This window comes from Salmo salar, chromosome 12, assembly GCF_965601325.2.
Source record: "Salmo salar chromosome 12, fSalSal1, whole genome shotgun sequence".
NCBI classification, from domain to species: Eukaryota; Metazoa; Chordata; class Actinopteri; order Salmoniformes; family Salmonidae; genus Salmo; species Salmo salar.
Genome location: NC_138302.1, coordinates 17750050 through 17770749, shown reverse-complemented (window position 1 = coordinate 17770749; position 20700 = coordinate 17750050). Strand labels below are relative to the sequence as shown.

General features: G+C 44.9%; 2 protein-coding genes across 2 annotated transcripts; both read left to right on the top strand.

Moving 5' to 3' along the window:
- The first annotated feature begins 501 nt into the window (after positions 1–501).
- LOC123725431 (uncharacterized) lies at positions 502–3921 on the top strand. Its single transcript, XM_082958654.1, has 6 exons — positions 502–1849; positions 2038–2108; positions 2158–2338; positions 2396–2467; positions 2654–2713; positions 2771–3921. Exons 1-6 carry the CDS (start codon positions 1718–1720, stop codon positions 2927–2929), a joined length of 675 nt encoding a protein of 224 aa, XP_082814780.1. The 5' UTR covers positions 502–1717; the 3' UTR covers positions 2930–3921.
- A 151-nt stretch (positions 3922–4072) lies between these two features.
- Positions 4073–17321, top strand: LOC106564349 (pyrroline-5-carboxylate reductase 1, mitochondrial). Its single transcript, XM_014130405.3, has 9 exons — positions 4073–4199; positions 5280–5368; positions 5643–5713; positions 10465–10644; positions 11304–11411; positions 11700–11813; positions 11989–12081; positions 13678–13841; positions 13925–17321. Exons 2-9 carry the CDS (start codon positions 5302–5304, stop codon positions 14094–14096), a joined length of 969 nt encoding a protein of 322 aa, XP_013985880.2. The 5' UTR covers positions 4073–4199; positions 5280–5301; the 3' UTR covers positions 14097–17321.
- Positions 17322–20700: the final 3379 nt, after the last annotated feature.

Sequence of the window (20700 nt, the reverse complement as noted above, 5' to 3'; positions counted from 1 at the left end):
CTAGGTCACTCCAAGACCTTAATGTGCTTCTTCTTGAGCCACTCCTTTGTTGCCTTGGCCATGTGTTTTGGGTCATTGTCATGCTGGAATACCCATCCAAGACCCATTGGCTGAGGGAAGGAAGTTCTCACCCAAGATTTGACGGTACATGGCCCCGTCCATCGTCCCTTTGATGCGGTGAAGTTGTCCTGTCCCCTTAGCAGAAAAACACCCCCAAAGCATAATGTTTCCACCTCCATGTTTGACGGTGGGGATGGTGTTCTTGGGGTCATAGGCAGCATTCCTCCTCCTCCAAACACAGCGAGTTGAGTTGATGCCAAAGAGCTCCATTTTGGTCTCATCTGACCACAACACTTTCACCCAGTTGTCCTCTGAATCATTCAGATGTTCATTGACAAACTTCAGACGGGCATGTATATGTGCTTTCTTGAGCTTTCTTACGCTGCAGGATTTCAATCCTTCACATGCATATACATGCCCGTCTGAAGTACTAAGTCATGTTTTGCAGAGGGGTCAAATACTTATTTCCCTCATTAAAATGCAAATCATTTTATAACATTTTTGACATGCGTTTTTCTGGATTTTTTTGTTGTTGTTCTGTCTCTCACTGTTCAAATAAACCTACCATTAAAATTATAGACTGATCTTTTTTTTTGTCAGTGGGCAAACGTACAAAATCAGCAGGGGATCAAATACTTTTTTCCCTCACTGTACCTAGGGTATAGCTGACGTCATTCTTATCCTTTTCCATCTGACAGAGAGGGTAACAGCTGGCGTAGTTGGAACGGAACCCCCCTTAGCCGTGCATTCTGATGTGTATATATAGCTTCTGCTGGTATGAACGGTATTCCACTGCAAGGCATTCTTCTTTTCTCACCCTTTCCGAAGCCTGGGTTCAAATACTATTTGAAATCCTTTCAAATACTTGATCTGTGCTTGATTGAGCTTGCCTGGCTTAATGGACAAATAGAATAGTTTACAACACTGTAAACCCCACCTATCTGGCACTCCCGGCAGGCTAGAGCAAAGATTTAAAATACTAATTGAACCCAGGTCTGCTCCATAGTTCAGCACAGTGCAAAACAGAATGTGGTTCTACCTGCAGGTATCTGGAGCCCCAAACACACTGGACTAGGAACAATGGAAGCACAGTTTTTATCTACAAGGGACTTTGGAGTCATTTTAGAATGAACACAAGAAAGACAGAATACCGTTAATGAATGTATTCAGACAGACAGGGGACATAGCACTCATTAAAGTGGGGACAGACAGTGGTTGAGCCTATGTCTAATTTTAAGGGTCTTCGTCAAATTACCCAGAAAGACAGCAAGTACCCAGGGAACCAGGAAGGGAAAACTTCAAAGCCGACCAATCACAAATCCCTTTTAATATTCTACTGGCTCACTATCGAATGGTGGCTGTGTGGTTCTTGATTTGCAATTCTGTTCAAATCAATTAGGAAAACTTAGATTTGACCTCAACTTTTGATTTAAATACAATCCCCTCTGTGTCTAGTTAGGTCTTACAAAACTAAGTGTTATGAACCTTTTGTATAGTTTGATCACTGAATTTGTATTTAAATTGATTTAATAGCAGAGAGCATGTTCTGATAAGAAACAGATTGCTGTATGAAGACATGGCTACGTCCCAAATGGCTCCCTATCCTGATCAAAAGAAGCGCCCTACATAGGGAGGGAATAGTAGGGTGGCATTTGGGATGCTTCCCATATACATGTATAGGGCCCCTAGTGAAGCCCCTAGTAAGTCCCCTAGTGAGTCCCCTAGTGAGTCCCCTAGTGAAGCCCATAGTGAGTCCCCTAGTGAGTCCCCTAGTGAGGCCCCTAGTGAAGCCCATAGTAAGTCCCATTTTTTACATTTTAGTCATTTAGCAGACGCTCTTATCCAGAGCGACTTACAGTAGTGAATGCTTACATTTCATACATTTTTTCCGTACTGGTCCCACGTGGGAATCGAACCCACAACCCTGGCGTTGCAAACACCATGCTCTACCAACTGAGCTACACGAGACCAAGTGAGTCCCCTAGTGAGTCCCTTAGTGAGGCCCCTAGTGAGTCTTCTAGTGAGTCCCTTAGTGAGGCCCCTAGTGAGTCCCCTAGTGAGTCCCCTAGTGAGGCCCCTAGTGAGTCCCTTAGTGAGTGCCCCTAGTGAGGCCCCTAGTGAGTCCCCTAGTGAGGCCCCTAGTGAGGCCCCTAGTGAGGCCCGTAGTGAGGCCCCTAGTGAGTCCCCTAGTGAGGCCCCTAGTGAGTCCCCTAGTGAGTCCCCTAGTGAGGCCCCTAGTGAGTCTCCTAGTGAGGCCCCTAGTGAGGCCCCTAGTGAAGCCCTAGTGAAGCTCCTAGTAAGGCCCCTAGTGAAGCCCTAGTGAAGCCCTAGTGAGGTCCCTAGTGAACCTCCTAGTAAGGCCCCTAGTGAGGCCCCTAGTGAAGCCCCTAGTGAGGCCCCTAGTGAGGCCCCTAGTGAAACCATAGGGAAGCCCTAGTGAGGCTCCTAGTGAAGCCCCAGTGAAGCTCCGAGTGAAGCCCTGGTGAGGTCCCTAGTGAATCTCCTAGTAAGGCCCCTAGTGAGGTCCCTAGTGAATCTCCTAGTAAGGCCCCTAGTGAGTCCCTAGTGAAGCCCCTAGTGAAGCCCTAGTGAGGCCCCTAGTGAGTCCCCTAGTGAGGTCCCTAGTGAGGCCCCTAGTGAGGCCCCTAGTGAAGCCCTAGGGAAGCCCTAGTGAGGCCCCTAGTGAAGCCCATGTGAAGATCCTAGAAAGGCCCCTAGTGAGGCCTCTAGTGAAGCTCCTAGTGAGGTCCCTAGTGAAGCTCCTAGTGAGGCCCCTAGTGAGGCCCCTAGTGAAGCTCCTAGTGAGGCCCCTCAGACAGAAGTTTTAGTCGTAAAAAAAACATTGTCACCGATTATTTTATTTTTTTAAATCAAACGCAAAAGACTTGAAATGAAACGGAGCTGACTCTGACGATAGACAGATATGTCTGTGTCTTCTCATATTAATGCCAGATGAGTTATCTGGGGAGCAGAGCAGAGCAGATCAGACAGAAAAAAAAGGAAATATATTATGTTAATTCGATTGGTAATATTTGGCTTTTTGAGGCTTTTTGAGACTTTCCTGTCCTATGATTCCGGTGAACTAAGTCACCTTCATGGAACTTCGGAGTGTCCAGCATTCCGAGAATGTCTGGCAGGCAGGGAATTCTGCATCTCTTAGATTCCTGGATAATCCGCTCCGTCAGGAGTCTAGCTCTAGTCTGGGTACCAGTCTTTGTAGCTAACATTAATCTCATTGCCACTCCAGTGGTACAAGGAGTGGAATGTAATAGCTGAATAGAGAATGGAAGGCTAGTCTAGACCCACACATGGTCTGAATGGATGCAGTATGGAAAAGACGGGGAAGGGGGGGCATCATCAAGCTGTTGACCTGGGTTGAGGGGAAGAGGGGAGAGGTTGCTGGGGGGAAGCTCAGGTGACAGGGTTGGGTTGGGGAGTCTGTTATGCACGGAATGTGCTAGTTCCTTTTTGTGTCGCTACGTATGGTCCTACAGATGTAGCTTCCGTCTATGAGTGTGTCTCAGTAGTCTAACAAAGCTTTCTTTCCCCATCCGCCATATTGTTTTCACCGACTATCCATGTTTTGAGATTAATGCAGATTAAGAAGAAAAGAAGAGAGGTGGGCCCAACTCATTGAACAACTTTACTATAACCTACTTTATTAATTTATAACACATTCACAGTGCACTCATAGCCCTCTTCTACTCAACAGCTCTTTCAACTGATTTCATTCAGTCCCACACTTTCTATTGGTTATATATGGTGGCACTGGAAGTCAAGTGGTTGACATATTGACACAAAATAAACATAACCAACTTCTACAATGTGCATATGGCCTTGAACTTGACCTATATTTTGGCTCCACTTATTACTATGGAAAATGATGCAACTGGCCACGGGAGACCACAAACCCCGCCCATAAGTGAATCAACGAGTCTAATCTTTACGCGGATTGGTAATGAGTCTCCATTCATTGGTCCATTCTCATGCGCGTCATGACGTCTACCCGGAACACATAGAGTTTGAAAGCCACGTTGACAACGAAGTGGTGTTTTGTTTCATTCCAAAACCGGTGAAATAACAGTAACTGCACCGGTGTGTCTGTCCAGCGGCCAAAGGGTTTGAAAATCGTACAGAAGGTAAGATTACCTATTTTGAAAATAACAATTTAAGCAATGTATGTTCTGTTGTTCATTAGTTCAATTATTGATCAGTCAGACAAGCTAGCTAGTGGGAAAGCATCAAGGACCAAAATAGTAACGTTACTGCACCACTAAGTTACTGTAAATAGCCTTTGCTAATGTTACAAGTCCTGCTAGCTATATTTGCTGCTGCAAGAACGAATACAAATTGCTAAACAGCTACAGTAAGTGTAAAATTATCAGGTTATAGCTGGCTAGTTATGCATCACAATGTACTGATTGATGGCTTGAACCTCAAACGAGATCATGCAAGCTGCCTACTGTTAACCTACCTAACTAAACGTTACGCTAAATATTCCCAACGGAAGTATACTGAACAAAAATATAAACGCAACATACAACAATTTTACAGTTAATGAGGAAATCAGTCAATTGAAATAAATGAATTAGGCCAGAATCTATGGATTTCAGATGACTGGGAATGCAGATATGCATCTGTTGGTCACAGATGCCTTAAAAGAAATGGGCCTCAGGATCTCGTCACGGTATTTCGTTGCATTCAAATTGCCATCGATAAAATGCAATTGTGTTTGTTGTCCATAGTTTATGCTGGGCCCATACTATAACCCCACCGCCACCATGGGGCACTCTGTTTACAACGTTGACATCAGCAAACCGCTCGCACACATGACTCCATACATGTAGTCTGCGGTTGTGAGGCTGGTTGGACATACTGCCAAATTCTCTAAAATGACGGATGGCTTATGGTAGAGAAATAAACATTCAATTATCTGGCAACAGCTCTGGTGGACATTCCTTTATTTAGCATGCCTATTGCACGCTCCCTCAACTTGAGATCTGTGGCATTGTGGTGTGACAAAACGGCACATTTTTAGAGTGGCCTTTTGTTCCCAGCACAAGGTGCACCTGTGTAATGATCATGCGGTTTAATCGGCTTCTTGGTATGTCACACCTAAGCTTTTTGTGCGTGTAACTGTTTAGTTAAAGTTATTGTGCCTTTGTGCTGACTGTAATATTTCATGTTTTTGTGCTAACTGTAAGATCTGGGCTTTGCAGGGCAAGCCACTTCACCAGAAAGATGAGTGTAGGATTCATCGGAGCGGGCCAGCTGGCTCACGCACTGGTGAAAGGGTTCACAGCTGCGGGTAAGAAACCGCCAACCGGTTATGATGACCGACAGGGCCGTGACCCATTTTTTAAAATCTGTCTGGCCAGGGCAGGTCACTCTGGCAGCTCGTGTACACAAGACTGGGCCCTGAAATGTCAACAAACGGTAGCTGTTATCAGTTGCAGTTCCAGTGACTCAAATCTGTGTTGTGCATTGACCTCATCTCTCTCTTTAACTCTTTCTGTCCCCATCCATCCTCTCTCTTTCTCTCTTTAACCCTTTCTGTCCCCCATCCTCTCTCTCTCCCCCAGGTGTAATAGCTACTCAGAGAATCATAGCCAGTTCTCCAGACACTGATCTGCCTACTGTTGCTGGCCTGAGGGTAAGAGGCAGGGATGTGTGTTTGTTCTGTGTGTGTTTGTGTGCGAGAGAGGGACAGGCCTGTACAGGCTGACCTGTTTTGTCTGTCTGAGGATGCGAGGAAGTGTGTGTTGAGTGTGTGTGTGTGTGTGTATGTGCGTTGTTTAAATTGCCTTGCCTGGAAGGTGTGGATGTGTTTACATGTCCTGGAGGGTGTGGATTAGAGGTTGACCGATTATGATTTTTCACCGCCGATACCGATTATTGGACGACCAAAAAAGGCCATACCGATTAACCTGCCGATTTATTTTTATTTTTTATATATATATATTTTTTATTTATTATAATTTTTTATATATAGATATGTATGTATAGATAGATATGTGTATGTATGTATGTGTATATACAGTGCCTTGCGAAAGTATTTGGCCCCCTTGAACTTTTCGACCTTTTGCCACATTTCAGGCTTCAAACATAAAGATATAAAACTGTAATTTTTTGTGAAGAATCAACAACAAGTGACACAATCATGAAGTGGAACGAAATTTACTGGATATTTCAAACTTTTTTAACAAATAAAAAACTGGAAAATTGGCCGTGCAAAATTATTCAGCCCCCTTAAGTTAATACTTTGTAGCGCCACCTTTTGCTGCGATTACAGCTGTAAGTCGCTTGGGGTATGTCTCTATCAGTTTTGCACATCGAGAGACTGAAATTTTTGCCCATTCCTCCTTGCAAAACAGCTCGAGCTCAGTGAGGTTGGATGTCGAGCGTTTGTGAACAGCAGTTTTCAGTTCTTTCCACAGATTCTCGATTGGATTCAGGTCTGGACTTTGACTTGGCCATTCTAACACCTGGATATGTTTATTTGTGAACCATTCCATTGTAGATTTTGCTTTATGTTTTGGATCATTGTCTTGTTGGAAGACAAATCTCCGTCCCAGTCTCAGGTCTTTTGCAGACTCCATCAGGTTTTCTTCCAGAATGGTCCTGTATTTGGCTCCATCCATCTTCCCATCAATTTTAACCATCTTCCCTGCCCCTGCTGAAGAAAAGCAGGCCCAAACCATGATGCTGCCACCACCATGTTTGACAGTGGGGATGGTGTGTTCAGGGTGATGAGCTGTGTTGCTTTTACGCCAAACATAACGTTTTGCATTGTTGCCAAAAAGTTCGATTTTGGTTTCATCTGACCAGAGCACCTTCTTCCACATGTTTGGTGTGTCTCCCAGGTGGCTAGTGGCAAACTTTAAACGACACTTTATGGATATCTTTATGAAATGGCTTTCTTCTTGCCACTCTTCCATAAAGGCCAGATTTGTGCAGTATACGACTGATTGTTGTCCTATGGACAGAGTCTCCCACCTCAGCTGTAGATCTCTGCAGTTCATCCAGAGTGATCATGGGCCTCTTGGCTGCATCTCTGATCAGTCTTCTCCTTGTATGAGCTGAAAGTTTAGAGGGACGGCCGGGTCTTCGTAGATTTGCAGTGGTCTGATACTCCTTCCATTTCAATATTATCGCTTGCACAGTGCTCCTTGGGATGTTTAAAGCTTGGGAAATCTTTTTGTATCCAAATCCGGCTTTAAACTTCTCCACAACAGTATCTCGGACCTGCCTGGTGTGTTCCTTGTTCTTCATGATGCTCTCTGCGCTTTAAACGGACCTCTGAGACTATCACAGAGCAGGTGCATTTATACAGAGACTTGATTACACACAGGTGGATTCTATTTATCATCATTAGTCATTTAGGTCAACATTGGATCATTCAGAGATCCTCACTGAACTTCTGGAGAGAGTTTGCTGCACTTAAAGTAAAGGGGCTGAATAATTTTGCACGCCCAATTTTTCAGTTTTTTATTTGTTAAAAAAGTTTGAAATATCCAATAAATTTCGTTCCACTTCATGATTGTGTCCCACTTGTTGTTGATTCTTCACAAAAAATTACAGTTTTATATCTTTATGTTTTGAAGCCTGAAATGTGGCAAAAGGTCGAAAAGTTCAAGGGGGCCGAATACTTTCACAAGGCACTGTATGTGTGTCTGTAATAATGGCAATTACAACAATACTGAATGAACAATGAACCCTTTTATTTTAACTTAATATAATACATAACTAAAATCTATTTAGTCTCAAATAAATAATGAAACATGTTCAATTTGGTTTAAATAATGCAAAAACACAGTGTCGGAGAAGAAAGTAAAAGTGCAATATGTGCCATGTAAAAAAGCTAACGTTTAAGTTCCTTGCTCAGAACATGAGAACATATGAAAGCTGGTGGTTCAATATTCCCAGTTCTTCATTATTCCCTGTTAACCTCTCTGGGGTATGTGGGATCGCCAACAGCCAGTGAAATCGCAGAGCACCAAATTCAAAACAACAAAAATCTCATAATTCAAATTTCTCACACATACAAGTATTATACACCATTTTAAAGAAACTTCTTGTTAATCCAACCACATTGTCCGATTTCAAAAAGGCTTTATGGCGAAAGCATACCATTAGATTATGTTAGGACAGCACCTAGACAAGAAAAACCACACAGCCATTTTCCAAGCAAGGAGAGCCGTCACAAAAACCAGAAATGCAGCTAAAATGAATCACTAACCTTTGATGATCTTCATCAGATGGCACTCATAGGATTTCATGTTACACAATACATGTATGTTTTGCTCGATAAAGTTCATATTTATGTATGTTTTGCTCGATAAAGTTCATATTTGGCATGTAATGTTCAGAAATGTTTTGCCTCCAAAACTTCCAGTGAATGAGCACATCAATTTACAGAAATACTCATCATAAACGTTGATAAAATATACAACTGTTATGCATAGAATTAAAGAAACTTCTCCTTAATGCAACCGCTGTGTCAGATTTCAAAAAAGCTTTATGGCGAAAGTACACTTTGCAATAATCTGAGCGCTCAGTCACCAAAACAAGCCATACAGATACCCGACATGTTGTGGAGTCAACAAAAGTCAGAAATAGCATTATAAATATTCACTTACCTTTTGATCTTCATCGGAATGCACTCCCAGGAATCCCAGTTCCACAATAAATGTTTGTTTTGTTTCGATAAAGTCCATATTTATGTCCAAATATCTCCTTTTTGTTCGCGTTCAGTTCACTATTCCAAATGCACTAGGCGCATGCACGCCAGATGAAAAGTCAATACGAAAAGTCAAAAAAGTTGCATTACAGTTTGTAGAAACATGTCAAACGATGTATAGAATCAATCTTTAGGATGTTTTTATCATAAATCTTTAATAATATTCCAACCGGACAATTCCTTTGTCTTCAGAAATGAAAAGGAACTCAGCTCGCTCTCACGGCCGCGTGCATGACTGAGCTCATGGCATTTTTCCAGACACCTGATTCCAATAGCTCTTATTCTCTCCCCATTCACAGTAGAAGCATGAAACAAGGTTCTAAGTGCAATATGACCCCACAGACACTGTATATTGGATAGGCAATCACTTGAAAAACTACAAACCTCAGATTTCCCACTTCCTGGTTGGATTTTTCTCAGGTTTTCGCCTGCCATATGAGTTATGTTATACTCACAGACATCATTCAAACAGTTTTAGAAACTTCAGAGTGTTTTCTATCCACATCTACTGATAATATGCATATCCTAGCTTCTGGGCCTGAGTAGCAGGCAGTTTACTCTGGGCACGCTTTTCATCCGGACGTGAAAATACTGCCCCCTACCCCTAAGACGTTTTAGGTTGTAGTTATTATAGGAATTATGACGAGTCGACTATTTCTCTCTACCATTTGTATTTGATATACCTTTGACTATTGGATGTTCTTATAGGCACTTTAGTATTGCCAGGCTAATCTCGGGAATTGATAGGCTTGAAGTCATAAACAGTGCTGTGCATCAAGCATTGCTAAAAGCTGCTGGAAAACGCAGTAAAGTGCTGTTTGAATGAATGCTTACGAGCCTGCTGCTGCCTACCACCGCTCAAGCAGACTGCTCTATCAAATCATGGACTTAATTCTAATAAACACACAGCCTTTGGTCATTAATATGGTCAAATACGGAAAAATACGGACTTAGGGTGTCAACCCTAAGTCTAAATATTGCTGTTACATTGCACAACCTTCAATGTTATGTCATCGGCCATGCCGATTAATCGGTCGACCTCTAGTATGGGTGTGTTTGTGTGGCCTGGAGGGGGTGGGTGTGTTTGCGTGGCCTGGAGGGGGTGGGTGTATTTGCATGGCCTGGAGGGGGTGGGTGTGTTTGCGTGGCCTGGAGGGGGTGGGTGTGTTTGCGTGGCCTGGAGGGGGTGGGGGTGTTTGCGTGGCCTGGAGGGGGTGGGTGTGTTTGCGTGGCCTGGAGGGGGTGGGTGTGTTTGCGTGGCCTGGAGGGGGTGGGTGTGTTTGCGTGGCCTGGAGGGGGTGGGTGTGTTTGCGTGGCCTGGAGGGGGTGGGTGTGTTTGCGTGGCCTGGAGGGGGTGGGTGTGTTTGCGTGGCCTGGAGGGGGTGGGTGTGTTTGCGTGGCCTGGAGGGGGTGGGTGTGTTTGCGTGGCCTGGAGGGGGTGGGTGTGTTTGCGTGGCCTGGAGGGGGTGGGGGGTGTTTGCGTGGCCTGGAGGGTGTCTGTCTGTGTCTGAGTGTATAGGTAGGTAATGCTTCAACGATTGTATGAGGGCTCTGCATTGTGTGTGTGTGGGGGTACACATCCTAGAAGGCCTTGCATCTTCACTCTTAACCTGCATCTTCCTCTGTCTTCCCATCTTTCTGTCTCTTCCTCCCTCCTGCTCTAGAAAATGGGTGCTATCCTCACCACCAGTAACAAGGAGGTGGTGAACAAGAGTGATGTCCTGTTCCTGGCAGTCAAACCCCACATCATCCCCTTTGTGCTGGATGAGATTGGACCAGACATAGAGGACAGACACCTTATAGTGTCCTGTGCTGCAGGAGTCACCATCAGCTCTATAGAGAAGGTCAGAACCTGTCCTGGACCGGTCTGGTAGAGTCAATGGATCAATTGAAAAAGAGTTATTAGGTAGTGCCTATTTAGTTCTGTCCTCAATGTCAGAGAAAAACATAATAAAATGTTTTATGGTCACATAGGTACAGTGAAATGTTATGTTTTACAGGGTCAGCCATAGTAGAGAAAATTAGGATTAAGTGCCTTGCTCAAGGGCACATGGACCGAGTTGTTGTTGTTATTATTATCATCATTGGCTCTGGGATTTGAACTAGCAACCATTCAGTAACTGGCCCAATATTGAAGAACCTAAAGAATGGTCAATGGACCAGGTGTCTCTTTTAAACACCACTGCTACCAGGACCCAAGAATTCCTCCTATAATCTCCTTTCATGACACTGTCCTCATCACCTTTTGTTGTTATTTACATAATAGATCCCCGTTTCCTCCATTTAGAAGTCTTCCAAATGTACCTCCTCCGCTTAGTAGAAGGCTCCTTCATGTACCTCCTCTAACCAACGTTATCATCCTGTCTGACCCCGCCCCCCCATCCATCCACTCACACATGTTCTCTTGTCAAATAATTGATCTTGACAAATCTTACAAGTGTTTCTATCTCTTTACCTCTCTCCCCTTCACTAACCCATCTCTCGCTCTCTCCCCCCCCCCCAGAAGCTGCTTCAGTACCGTCCGTTCCCTAAGGTAATGAGGTGTATGACCAACACCCCCGTCGTGGTGAGAGAGGGAGCTACAGTCTACGCTACAGGAACACATGCTGAGGTACACACACACACACACACACACACACACACACACACACACACACTAGGCACCAGCTGAGGTACACACACATTCACTAGGCACCAGCTGAGGTACACACACATTCATTAGGCACCAAACAGAAGAAAACCGGGTGAACCCGTTTCCGTTGCAAAAAAGTTTTTCTACAGTGTGTAGTAAATAAGGGTAAAATCTCCATCTTTTTTACCTTAATACCGTTCTCTTTCTCTCCCCATCTCTCTCTCTCTCTCTCCCCCCCACCCATCTCTTCTCCCACCTGTCTGGCAGGTGGAGGATGGCAAGTTGTTGGAACAGCTGATGGCCAGTGTTGGGTTCTGTACAGAGGTGGAGGAGGACCTTATCGATGCCGTCACCGGCCTCAGTGGCAGTGGCCCCGCCTACGTGAGTCACTGACCTATCATAGAGGGGGGGTAGAGGGGCCTGGCCATGCCTATGTGAGTCACTGTTGACCTTCCTCCATACACATTACACACTGCTAAGCACCCACTCACAATGTGTTTACCTTACTGAGTGACTTCTGGCCTAAATAAAGAAGTGGTTGTGTGTGTTATGACAGGCGTTTACAGCTCTGGATGCCCTAGCCGATGGAGGGGTGAAGATGGGTCTACCCAGGAGACTAGCGGTCAGACTGGGAGCTCAGGCACTACTGGTCAGTAACATCATAGTATCACACTGTAACATATCATCACACTGTAACATATCATTACACTGTAACATATCATTACACTGTAACATATCATTACACTGTAACATATCATCACACTGTAACATATCATCACACTGTAACATATCATTACACTGTAACATATCATCACACTGTAACATATCATTACACTGTAACATATCATTACACTGTAACATATCATCACACTGTAACATATCATTACAGCTCAGGCACTACTGGTCAGTAACAACATATCATCACACTGTAACATATCATCACACTGTAACATATCATTACACTGTAACATATCATTACAGCTCAGGCACTACTGGTCAGTAACATCATAGTATCACACTGTAACATATCATCACACTGTAACATATCATTACAGCTCAGGCCTAACTGGTCAGTACTGTACTAACAGTAACCATCATTACACCAGACAGACCAGAGTAACAGTAGTAGAATGAAGGACCGTTTTTCTGAATTCAACATGATATTTTTTTACGTTGGAATTTCTGTTGCCTGTATAGAACACATTTAACACATTTTCACACTGCATTGTTCTTAGTCCCAGGCTAGACTGGTCCTGGGATAGCTTAGCCTGAGTTCACACAAACATTTGCTAACCCTGGACTAAGTTTTAGTCCTGGGCTAAGGAGTCACTTGTATTCCTTAGACCTTAGCTAACGGACAAACGCAACATGCAACCAACATCTCTGACATGCGACCAATGTTATGAGCAATACGACGTTTATTAACACATTATTTCACATTGCTTCTAGACTAGCATTTGATTTCCAGCACTACTAGTTTGTATGAACCTTGCTGTCTGCCTGCCTGAACTAAAATAATTTTTCACTTTTGAAATTCTAACTCACCCCTGTCATTAGAATGCTGTGCACGAACGATACCGCAACTTTTCTCATCCCGGCGAAAATCCTGCAACAATAATAATATTATCATGGATATATCCAATTACAGTAAATGTCACTAGAGAATCTATGAAATAAACGAAAATGGAGCGTTTGCTGCCCTTCCAGCTGTAGAGTTTTTAGCTTTATTTGGCTGAGTAAGAAGACGTTAGCCAGCCTGCTACATAGCAACCACTTCTGTTAGGCATAGCAACCAATGTTTTTGCACGGATGAAAGTGTTTTGTCGTCAGATGGAAGGATGAAATAGTTCTCAAAGTAACGTGCAGAACGCATTACAGGCATCACAAGCATATGTACATTAAGTGATTGTGATTGGACAGTGAGCATTCTAGGCGATGTTCTTGACCCTGATTCACACTCACCGGCAATTTATGCACCGTGTTTCTGGGGCTCGTCCCGGGAAGTCTGAGGTAACGCTAGCCTGCGCTAAGGTTGATGCTAGCCCACTTTACAATGTGTGAACACTCGCTGAACCCCGGGCTAACCCCAGATTCTAAATAATGAGACCGTTGAACTGTTTTTGCTTACTACCCCCCCCTCCCATTTTATTTCTACAATCTAAAAGGAGGCAATATGATGCCCTTGCTGGTTTTATGGTTGACTGATGGTGACTCCCTCTGTCTCTCTCTCCTCCTTCACCCCCAGGGAGCAGCTAAGATGTTGTTGGACTCTGAGCTGCACCCTGGCCAGCTGAAGGACAATGTGTGTTCCCCTGGGGGAGCCACCATCCACGCCCTGCACGTGATGGAGAGTGGCGGATTCCGCAGTCTGCTCATCAACGCCGTGGAGGCTTCTTGTATCAGGACACGGTGAGGGGGGGGACACACACACACACACACCTGAAACCAGACACACACAGACATGCTGACTTACCTCCTCCCCTCCTCCTCAGAGAGCTGCAGTTCCTAGCGGACCAGGAGCGCATCTCCCCGGCAGCCATTAAGAAGACCACCCTGGACAAGGTCCTGCAGCAGCCTGGGGTCAGCCAGGGGTCAGGGGTCAACGGCAAGCCAGGACTCAGCCTCAGGAGAAACCTCCCAGGACCTGTCAAGAAGAACAACTGAGATGGAGACAACACACACACACACACACACACACACACACACACACACACACACACACACACACACACACACACAACACCTATAACGCCAGGACTCAGCCTCAGTAGAAACCCCAGGACCTGTCAAGAAGAACAGCGGATGGATGGACACACATACACTCACAAAATGTGGAAATTCACCTTGCACAGACCCATAGCCTTGGTCTGACAGGGAGTCCGTGTACACACACGTGAACAGAAATGCATGTACAACATGCTGCCTGTCCACCTTGTCTTCAGTCTGTCTGAGGATATGTGTCTCCGTGGTGGTAACGACCCAATGGGCCAAAACATCAGTGAATATTTCAGATAGAAATGCAATGCATAGAGCTGACATGATTCCTTATTCTGCATGACAGAGGAATGCATAGAATCTGTTCTTTGCAATTCATTTCTTTCTGAGCGTTTCTTTTTAATGTTTCCCCTGCAGCTGAAGCAGGCAACAGATGGCTTCAGTGATGGCTTTTTTTGCCTGATGACTGGAACTGAATTCTTCCCACTGCTCTGTTCTCTGCACACGTTGAAGTTGTTTCTGGTGACGTCATAATGAGGGGGTGTTGTACAAAAGTCATCAGCGATTGGATCCTTTCGAACCAATCAGCATCAAAGCCAATGACTAATTTTTTTTAAACGCCTCTTTACTCACGTGTGCTTTGGCTCTGGCCCAACCCATTGGTTTCTGGGACCAATCGGAACATTTATGTGTTTGTGTTCGGGAAAATCGTCAGGGGCGGGGTACTCCGAGCCAGAGTCGTTGCGCAGAAGAAATGCTAGTGGCCTAGCGTTTTCACAGGAGCAAGGAGTTTGCGTACCTAGTCAAGCCATTTCTAAGGTAGTGTCCCAAATTGTACCCTATTCTTCCCCTCCCCAATAGGGGTCAAAGGTAGTGCACTATAAAGGAAATAGGCTGCCATTTGGGATTCACACCAAGTGTACTATACAGACAGTTACAGTGTATTTTATATGAAGTCAGATCACGCCATGAAAACCCTTTTTATTTTGTTGTGATTTTCTTGTCATTATTTTTGGTCTACAGTGTTATTTTATGGACTGACTAAACAACAATTGTTTTGAGAATTTGAGTTTTTTGTTTTTTATATATTCTATTGTCCGTATGTTGCGGTCACCATCAGGACAAAAAATGAACACTAGCCACCAGACAAATGAACACTAGCCACCAGACAAATGAACACTAGCCACCAGACAAATGAACACTAGCCACCAGACAAATGAACACTAGCCACCAGACAAATGCTGGTAAAAAGTCTGGGTGACTGGTGAATTTTTAAATCCATGAGTCACACTGGCTGGCATGCCAAAAATATATTTTCAGGCGCTGGTCACCATCATTAGTTTCTAAACCTCTCTCTACTGTGTGAGAAGGTGGGTCGCCAGGTCAAAGCAGGTCCATTGTTTACATGGTGTGACCTTTTGACTCCGGAAGGGTTTCTCTCTTACAGGGTCAGGTACAAGGTCAATGCAAGCTTTCTCACTGCTCACCTGCTTCTTCCTCAAAGTTTCTGTTTGTATTGTTCCATGTCAGATGACCTCTGTCTCTGGAGGAAATCATGGATCTAAAAACACACCGAAATCATCATGTGGGTTCATCTGGCATCTGCATAGATTACCAGAACTAAACCATACCTAGGGACGTGTTCAACATCTCAGTAACCACGGCAACGTGACGTAACAATCTGATCATCTGCAGACAAATTCTGTCTATCTGTTAAGTGAGGAAGACTCATCCTTCAGTGAAGAAGATGCTACCATGTTATTATCTGTCTCAAAGGGAACCATGTATTTAACCTTGTAGTGCTAGTGTATCTAGTTTATATCCGTCGTCATTCACTTTCACATGGAACTATTCATTTGTATGTTTTGATACTGATTAGTAAAAATGTGTATGGTCAATTACCAAAGGCTCTGTCCTAAATTGTATATTGAGTTAGCATATGGTAGTGAAAGGAGGCGAGTTGAGGAATCTACCTACCATAGAGTATTGGGATGCAGCCCAGCTCTAGCTGTTCAGTTATTTCAACTCAGCATCTGGAGACACAGAGGAAGTCACAGTATAGTATGTGGACGTGTCCGTCCCCCCCTCGTCCCCCCGTTAACTTGACAAGTACGGTTCTACAGATGTCATCGTCCGTCATCGTCACGTACTCAACGGGGGACAGACGGGGTAAAGTTTCAACCCCTGTGCCCCCACGGATACAAATAGACATTTGTGAAGAGTGGCGTGTACCAAATGGCACCCTATTCCCTACATAGTGCTCTATGGGTCCTGGTCCAAAGTTGTCTACTATACAGGGAATGGCACCCTATTCCCTACATAGTGCTCTATGGGTCCTGTGGTGGCATTTGGGAGTCAGGATGCAGACAGTTTTTCCCTCGCTGCCGTAGATACGGATTCTGATTGGTTGGCGTGGGAGGAAACGAGCCGCCAGTTTTAGAACACTCTCGGCAATATGAAGGAGGTGGGTGACATCTCAGGTCCAGGAGAGGTTCAAGTCAGGGTTGGATGTGGCATTCTATTCCCTATATAATGTAACACTTCTGACTAGGGCCCATAGGGCTGTGGTCAAAAGTAGTGCACTAGGAAATTTGGGTGCCAATGAGCACGCACAGATTGGCTCTTGGGGTTTCCCAACGTCAACATCTTCTAATCTACTTTTTGGAGGGCACATCGATATTTAAATTTATGGGGGTACCCAGCCCTCCTGCATTTCAAATCATGGTTCATTTCCTGCCTTATTTCTCTCCTTTATACTCAAACTTTACAGTCAAACTAAAAGAAAGTCATCCAAGTACATTTACTTCTACAATAACTTTTATATATTGCCTTCAACAATAATACAGGACACAGGCCAATTGTTTGTTTGCCTCTGAAATATGAATGCAGAAGACCATGTTGTGTGTGAATTGTCCTCCACGGCATATCCATTGTAAAGTCTGGAGTTTGAATAGACTACCTACTTTACAAGGCACCAGGTGTAGAAGGTAATGTCGATATGCAAGAAAACCGTCGAGACAAGCGGCAGTCGAGATAAATTTTCTCCAATCACAGTTGAACAATACTAACCGCTTGCAGCCTACAGGATTACCTTAGCTACATTCCGGTTAAAAAGTGGCCTTTGATTAAAGTGTGTGTCTGTGTGTGTAAAAAAAATAAAGGCCTTGATTAAAACTGTCTCCTGCGTCCCACTCCACGCCCCCGGCCCCAGAGGCTCTGTCTGCGTCCCTAATTCCACCCTACTCCCTATATAGTTTACTGATTTGGACCAGAACCCACCACAAACAAACAGCAATACACTATAAAATGAATAGGGTGGTATATACGACGCAGCCTCTGTTTGTGTGTGGTGGGTTTTCAGGAGGAAGGGTTAGTACTGGAGACGCTGAAGTGGTTCACTAATCCCTCTTTTATTCTGAAAGGTTATTCTCCGCTGTCGCTGAGATAAGTCCTGCTCCTCGAGGATTCCATTTGACTCTCAATAACACACACACCTACACACAGTGTCGTCGGGAGAGGAGAGTTCAATAGCGGTTAATCCTCCCAGAAAGTGTGTGTGTGTGTGTGTGTGTGTGTGTGTGTGTGTGTGTGTGTGTGTGTGTGTGTGTGTGTGTGTGTGTGTGTGTGTGTGTGTGTCATTCCAAAGGCCTTTGAACAGGAGGAATGCACCCGTCTTTTTCACTTGTCCTAGGCCAGGACTCTCCGACCCTGTTCCTGGAGAGATACCCTCCTGGAGGTTCACTCCGACCCTGTTCCTGGAGAGATACCCTCCTGGAGGTTCACTCCGACCCTGTTCCTGGAGAGATACCCTCCTGGAGGTTCACTCCGACCCTGTTCCTGGAGAGATACCCTCCTGGAGGTTCACTCCGACCCTGTTCCTGGAGAGATACCCTCCTGGAGGTTTTTACTCCAACCCCAGTTGTAACTAACCTGATTTAGCTGATCAATTAGCTAATAGAATCAGGTGAGCTTGATTACGGTTGGAGCAAAAACCTACAGGACGGTAGCCCTCCAGGAACAGGGTAGAAGTGAACCTACAGGACGGTAGTTTTCCAGGAACATTGTTGAAGTGAACCTAGAGGACGGTAGTTTTCCAGGAACATTGTTGAAGTGAACCTAGAGGACGGTAGTTCTCCAGGAACAGGGTTGGAGTGAATCTACAGGAGGGTAGCTCTCCAGGAACAGGATTGGATTGAACCTACAGGAGGGTAGCTCTCCTGGAACAGGGTTGGATTGAACCTACAGGAGGGTAGCTCTCCTGGAACAGGATTGGATTGAACCTACAGGAGGGTAGCTCTCCAGGAACAGGATTGGATTGAACCTACAGGAGGGTAGCTCTCCTGGAACAGGGTTGGTTTGAACCTACAGGAGGGTAGCTCTCCTGGAACAGGGTTGGATTGAACCTACAGGAGGGTAGCTCTCCAGGAACAGGATTGGATTGAACCTACAGGAGGGTAGCTCTCCTGGAACAGGATTGGATTGAACCTACAGGAGGGTAGCTCTCCTGGAACAGGGTTGGATTGAACCTACAGGAAGGTTGCTCTCCTGGAACAGGGTTGGATTGAATTTACAGGATGGTAGCTCATTCAGACCTATAACCATATCTCATTCAGACCTATAACCATACCTCATTCAGACCTATAGCCATACCTCATTCAGACCTATAGCCATACCTCATTCAGACCTATAGCCATACCTCATTCAGACCTATAGCCATACCTCATTCAGACCTATAGCCATAGCCAGACATGGCCTGTGTTCCAAATGGAACCCTGTTCCCTATATAGTGCACTACTTTTAACCAGGGACCATAGGGTTGTAGCTAAAAGTAGTACACTATAAAGGGAATAGGGTGCCATTTTGGGACATATTCCTTCAAACGGTTATTTTAGGCGTCTGTCAACTGGACCTAGTCCTAGACTAGAGAGAACTATAGTTTATGTACAGATCTAGACAGATCTATAGTTTATGTACAGATCTAGACAGATCTATAGTTTATGTACAGATCTAGACAGAGCTATAGTTTATGTACAGATCTAGACAGATCTATAGTTTATGTACAGATCTAGACAGATCTATAGTTTATGTACAGATCTAGACAGATCTATAGTTTATGTACAGATCTAGACAGAACTATAGTTTATGTACAGATCTAGCTATTGGGTAGTCATCAAAAGTGGCATCCTCTCTCTCCTTCTCCTCTCCCCCTCTCCTCTCTCCCTCTCCTCTCCTCTCCCCCTCTCTTCTCTCCCTCTCCTCTCCCCCTCTCCTCTCTCCTCTCTCCCTCTCCTCTTCCCCCTCTTGTCTCCTCTTCTCTTGCCAAGTTTTGTTCTGTACACTGCAGATGAAAGACGACAAGGTGAGAAAGATACAGTAGTTTAGACCAGGGGTGTCAAACTCATTCCATGGAGGGCCTAGTGTGCGGTGGGTTTTCAGGAGGAAGGATTCTCACACCTATGTGAGAATGCTGTTCATTGACTACAGCTCAGCGTTCAACACCATAGTGCCCACGAAGCTCAAGGACCCTGGGACTAAACACCTCCCTCTGGAACTGGAGGGCCTAGCGTCTGCAGGTTTTGTTTTTTCCTTTCAGTTAAGACCTAGACAACCAGGTGAGGGGAGTTCTTTACTAATTAGTGACCTTAATTCATCAATCAAGTACAAGGGAGGAGTGAAAACTGCAGAACGTACTGTAGAACGGCATCTCCCTGCAGCCGACTGTCAAGTTTGTTCTGTGTACATAGAGGGTGTATCTCAATCATCTAAAAGTACAGGACCTCTTCTACAGTCTACAGTCCTTTCAATTATTTTCTTGCAAGTTGCATAGATCGTTAATAAATGGACAATAATTGTTCAGTCCACACTAACTCTTTGTCACTGATTCAGTGTGTGTGAGAGAGTCATTGTATGTATGTGTGTGTGTGTGTGTGTGTGTGTGTGTGTGTGTGTGTGTGTGTGTGTGTGTGTGTGTGTGTGTGTGTGTGTGTGTGTGTGTGTGTGTGTGTCAGCTTACTCGAGCCTAGCACTCCTCATATCCCTTTAAAAACACCGAAATATAACGTTATTCGGTAGTGAGTGCGAGAGTGTGTTGCCACTCAACCGAAGCTCGTGTTTTGCTGAGTGGGCACGCGCTCTGCTCTACTCTTCTCTACGTCGCGCCCGCCCGGGTGTGTGAGCTGCTGACTGCGGGCGCAGCGACATCATGCCGTTGGAGCGCTAGACAAGCCGTTTTAAAGGGCTAGCCTCACTGTGATGTGCCGTTCTCTCTCTCTCCCTCCCTGCCTGCTGTGTGCTGCTGATTCATCACGATTAGGTGGTTAGCCAGCGTGCCAGCCATAGGCTACATGCACAAGCCATGCCAACCAGACTGAGTGGGGGCTTTCATAGCTAAAGTAGACAAAGAAAGGGCTTGCTTGTCATACGTAGGCTAGGCTATAGCATCGCACTACAGTGCAGAGAGAACAACATGTGTGGCGGTTGGGAATATTTTTGATAACTTCATTGCGAGATAGATTGATCATATCTAGAGTTACGGGGGGACTGGGAATCCCCC

What these genes read in the sequence shown, in the direction of transcription:
- LOC106564349 (XM_014130405.3), top strand. Translation starts at nt 5,302, where the DNA reads ATGAGTGTAGGATTCATCGGAGCGGGCCAGCTGGCTCACGCACTGGTG. An exon ending in CCATCAGCTCTATAGAGAAG is followed by an intron (nt 10,645 to 11,303) that starts GTCAGAACCTGT and finishes CCCCCCCCCCAG; the next exon opens with AAGCTGCTTCAGTACCGTCC. An exon ending in CTACAGGAACACATGCTGAG is followed by an intron (nt 11,412 to 11,699) that starts GTACACACACAC and finishes CCTGTCTGGCAG; the next exon opens with GTGGAGGATGGCAAGTTGTT.
- LOC123725431 (XM_082958654.1), top strand. Translation starts at nt 1,718, where the DNA reads ATGCTTCCCATATACATGTATAGGGCCCCTAGTGAAGCCCCTAGTAAG. An exon ending in CTTAGTGAGGCCCCTAGTGA is followed by an intron (nt 2,109 to 2,157) that starts GTCCCCTAGTGA and finishes TCCCTTAGTGAG; the next exon opens with TGCCCCTAGTGAGGCCCCTA. An exon ending in CTAGTGAGGCCCCTAGTGAA is followed by an intron (nt 2,714 to 2,770) that starts GCCCTAGGGAAG and finishes GATCCTAGAAAG; the next exon opens with GCCCCTAGTGAGGCCTCTAG.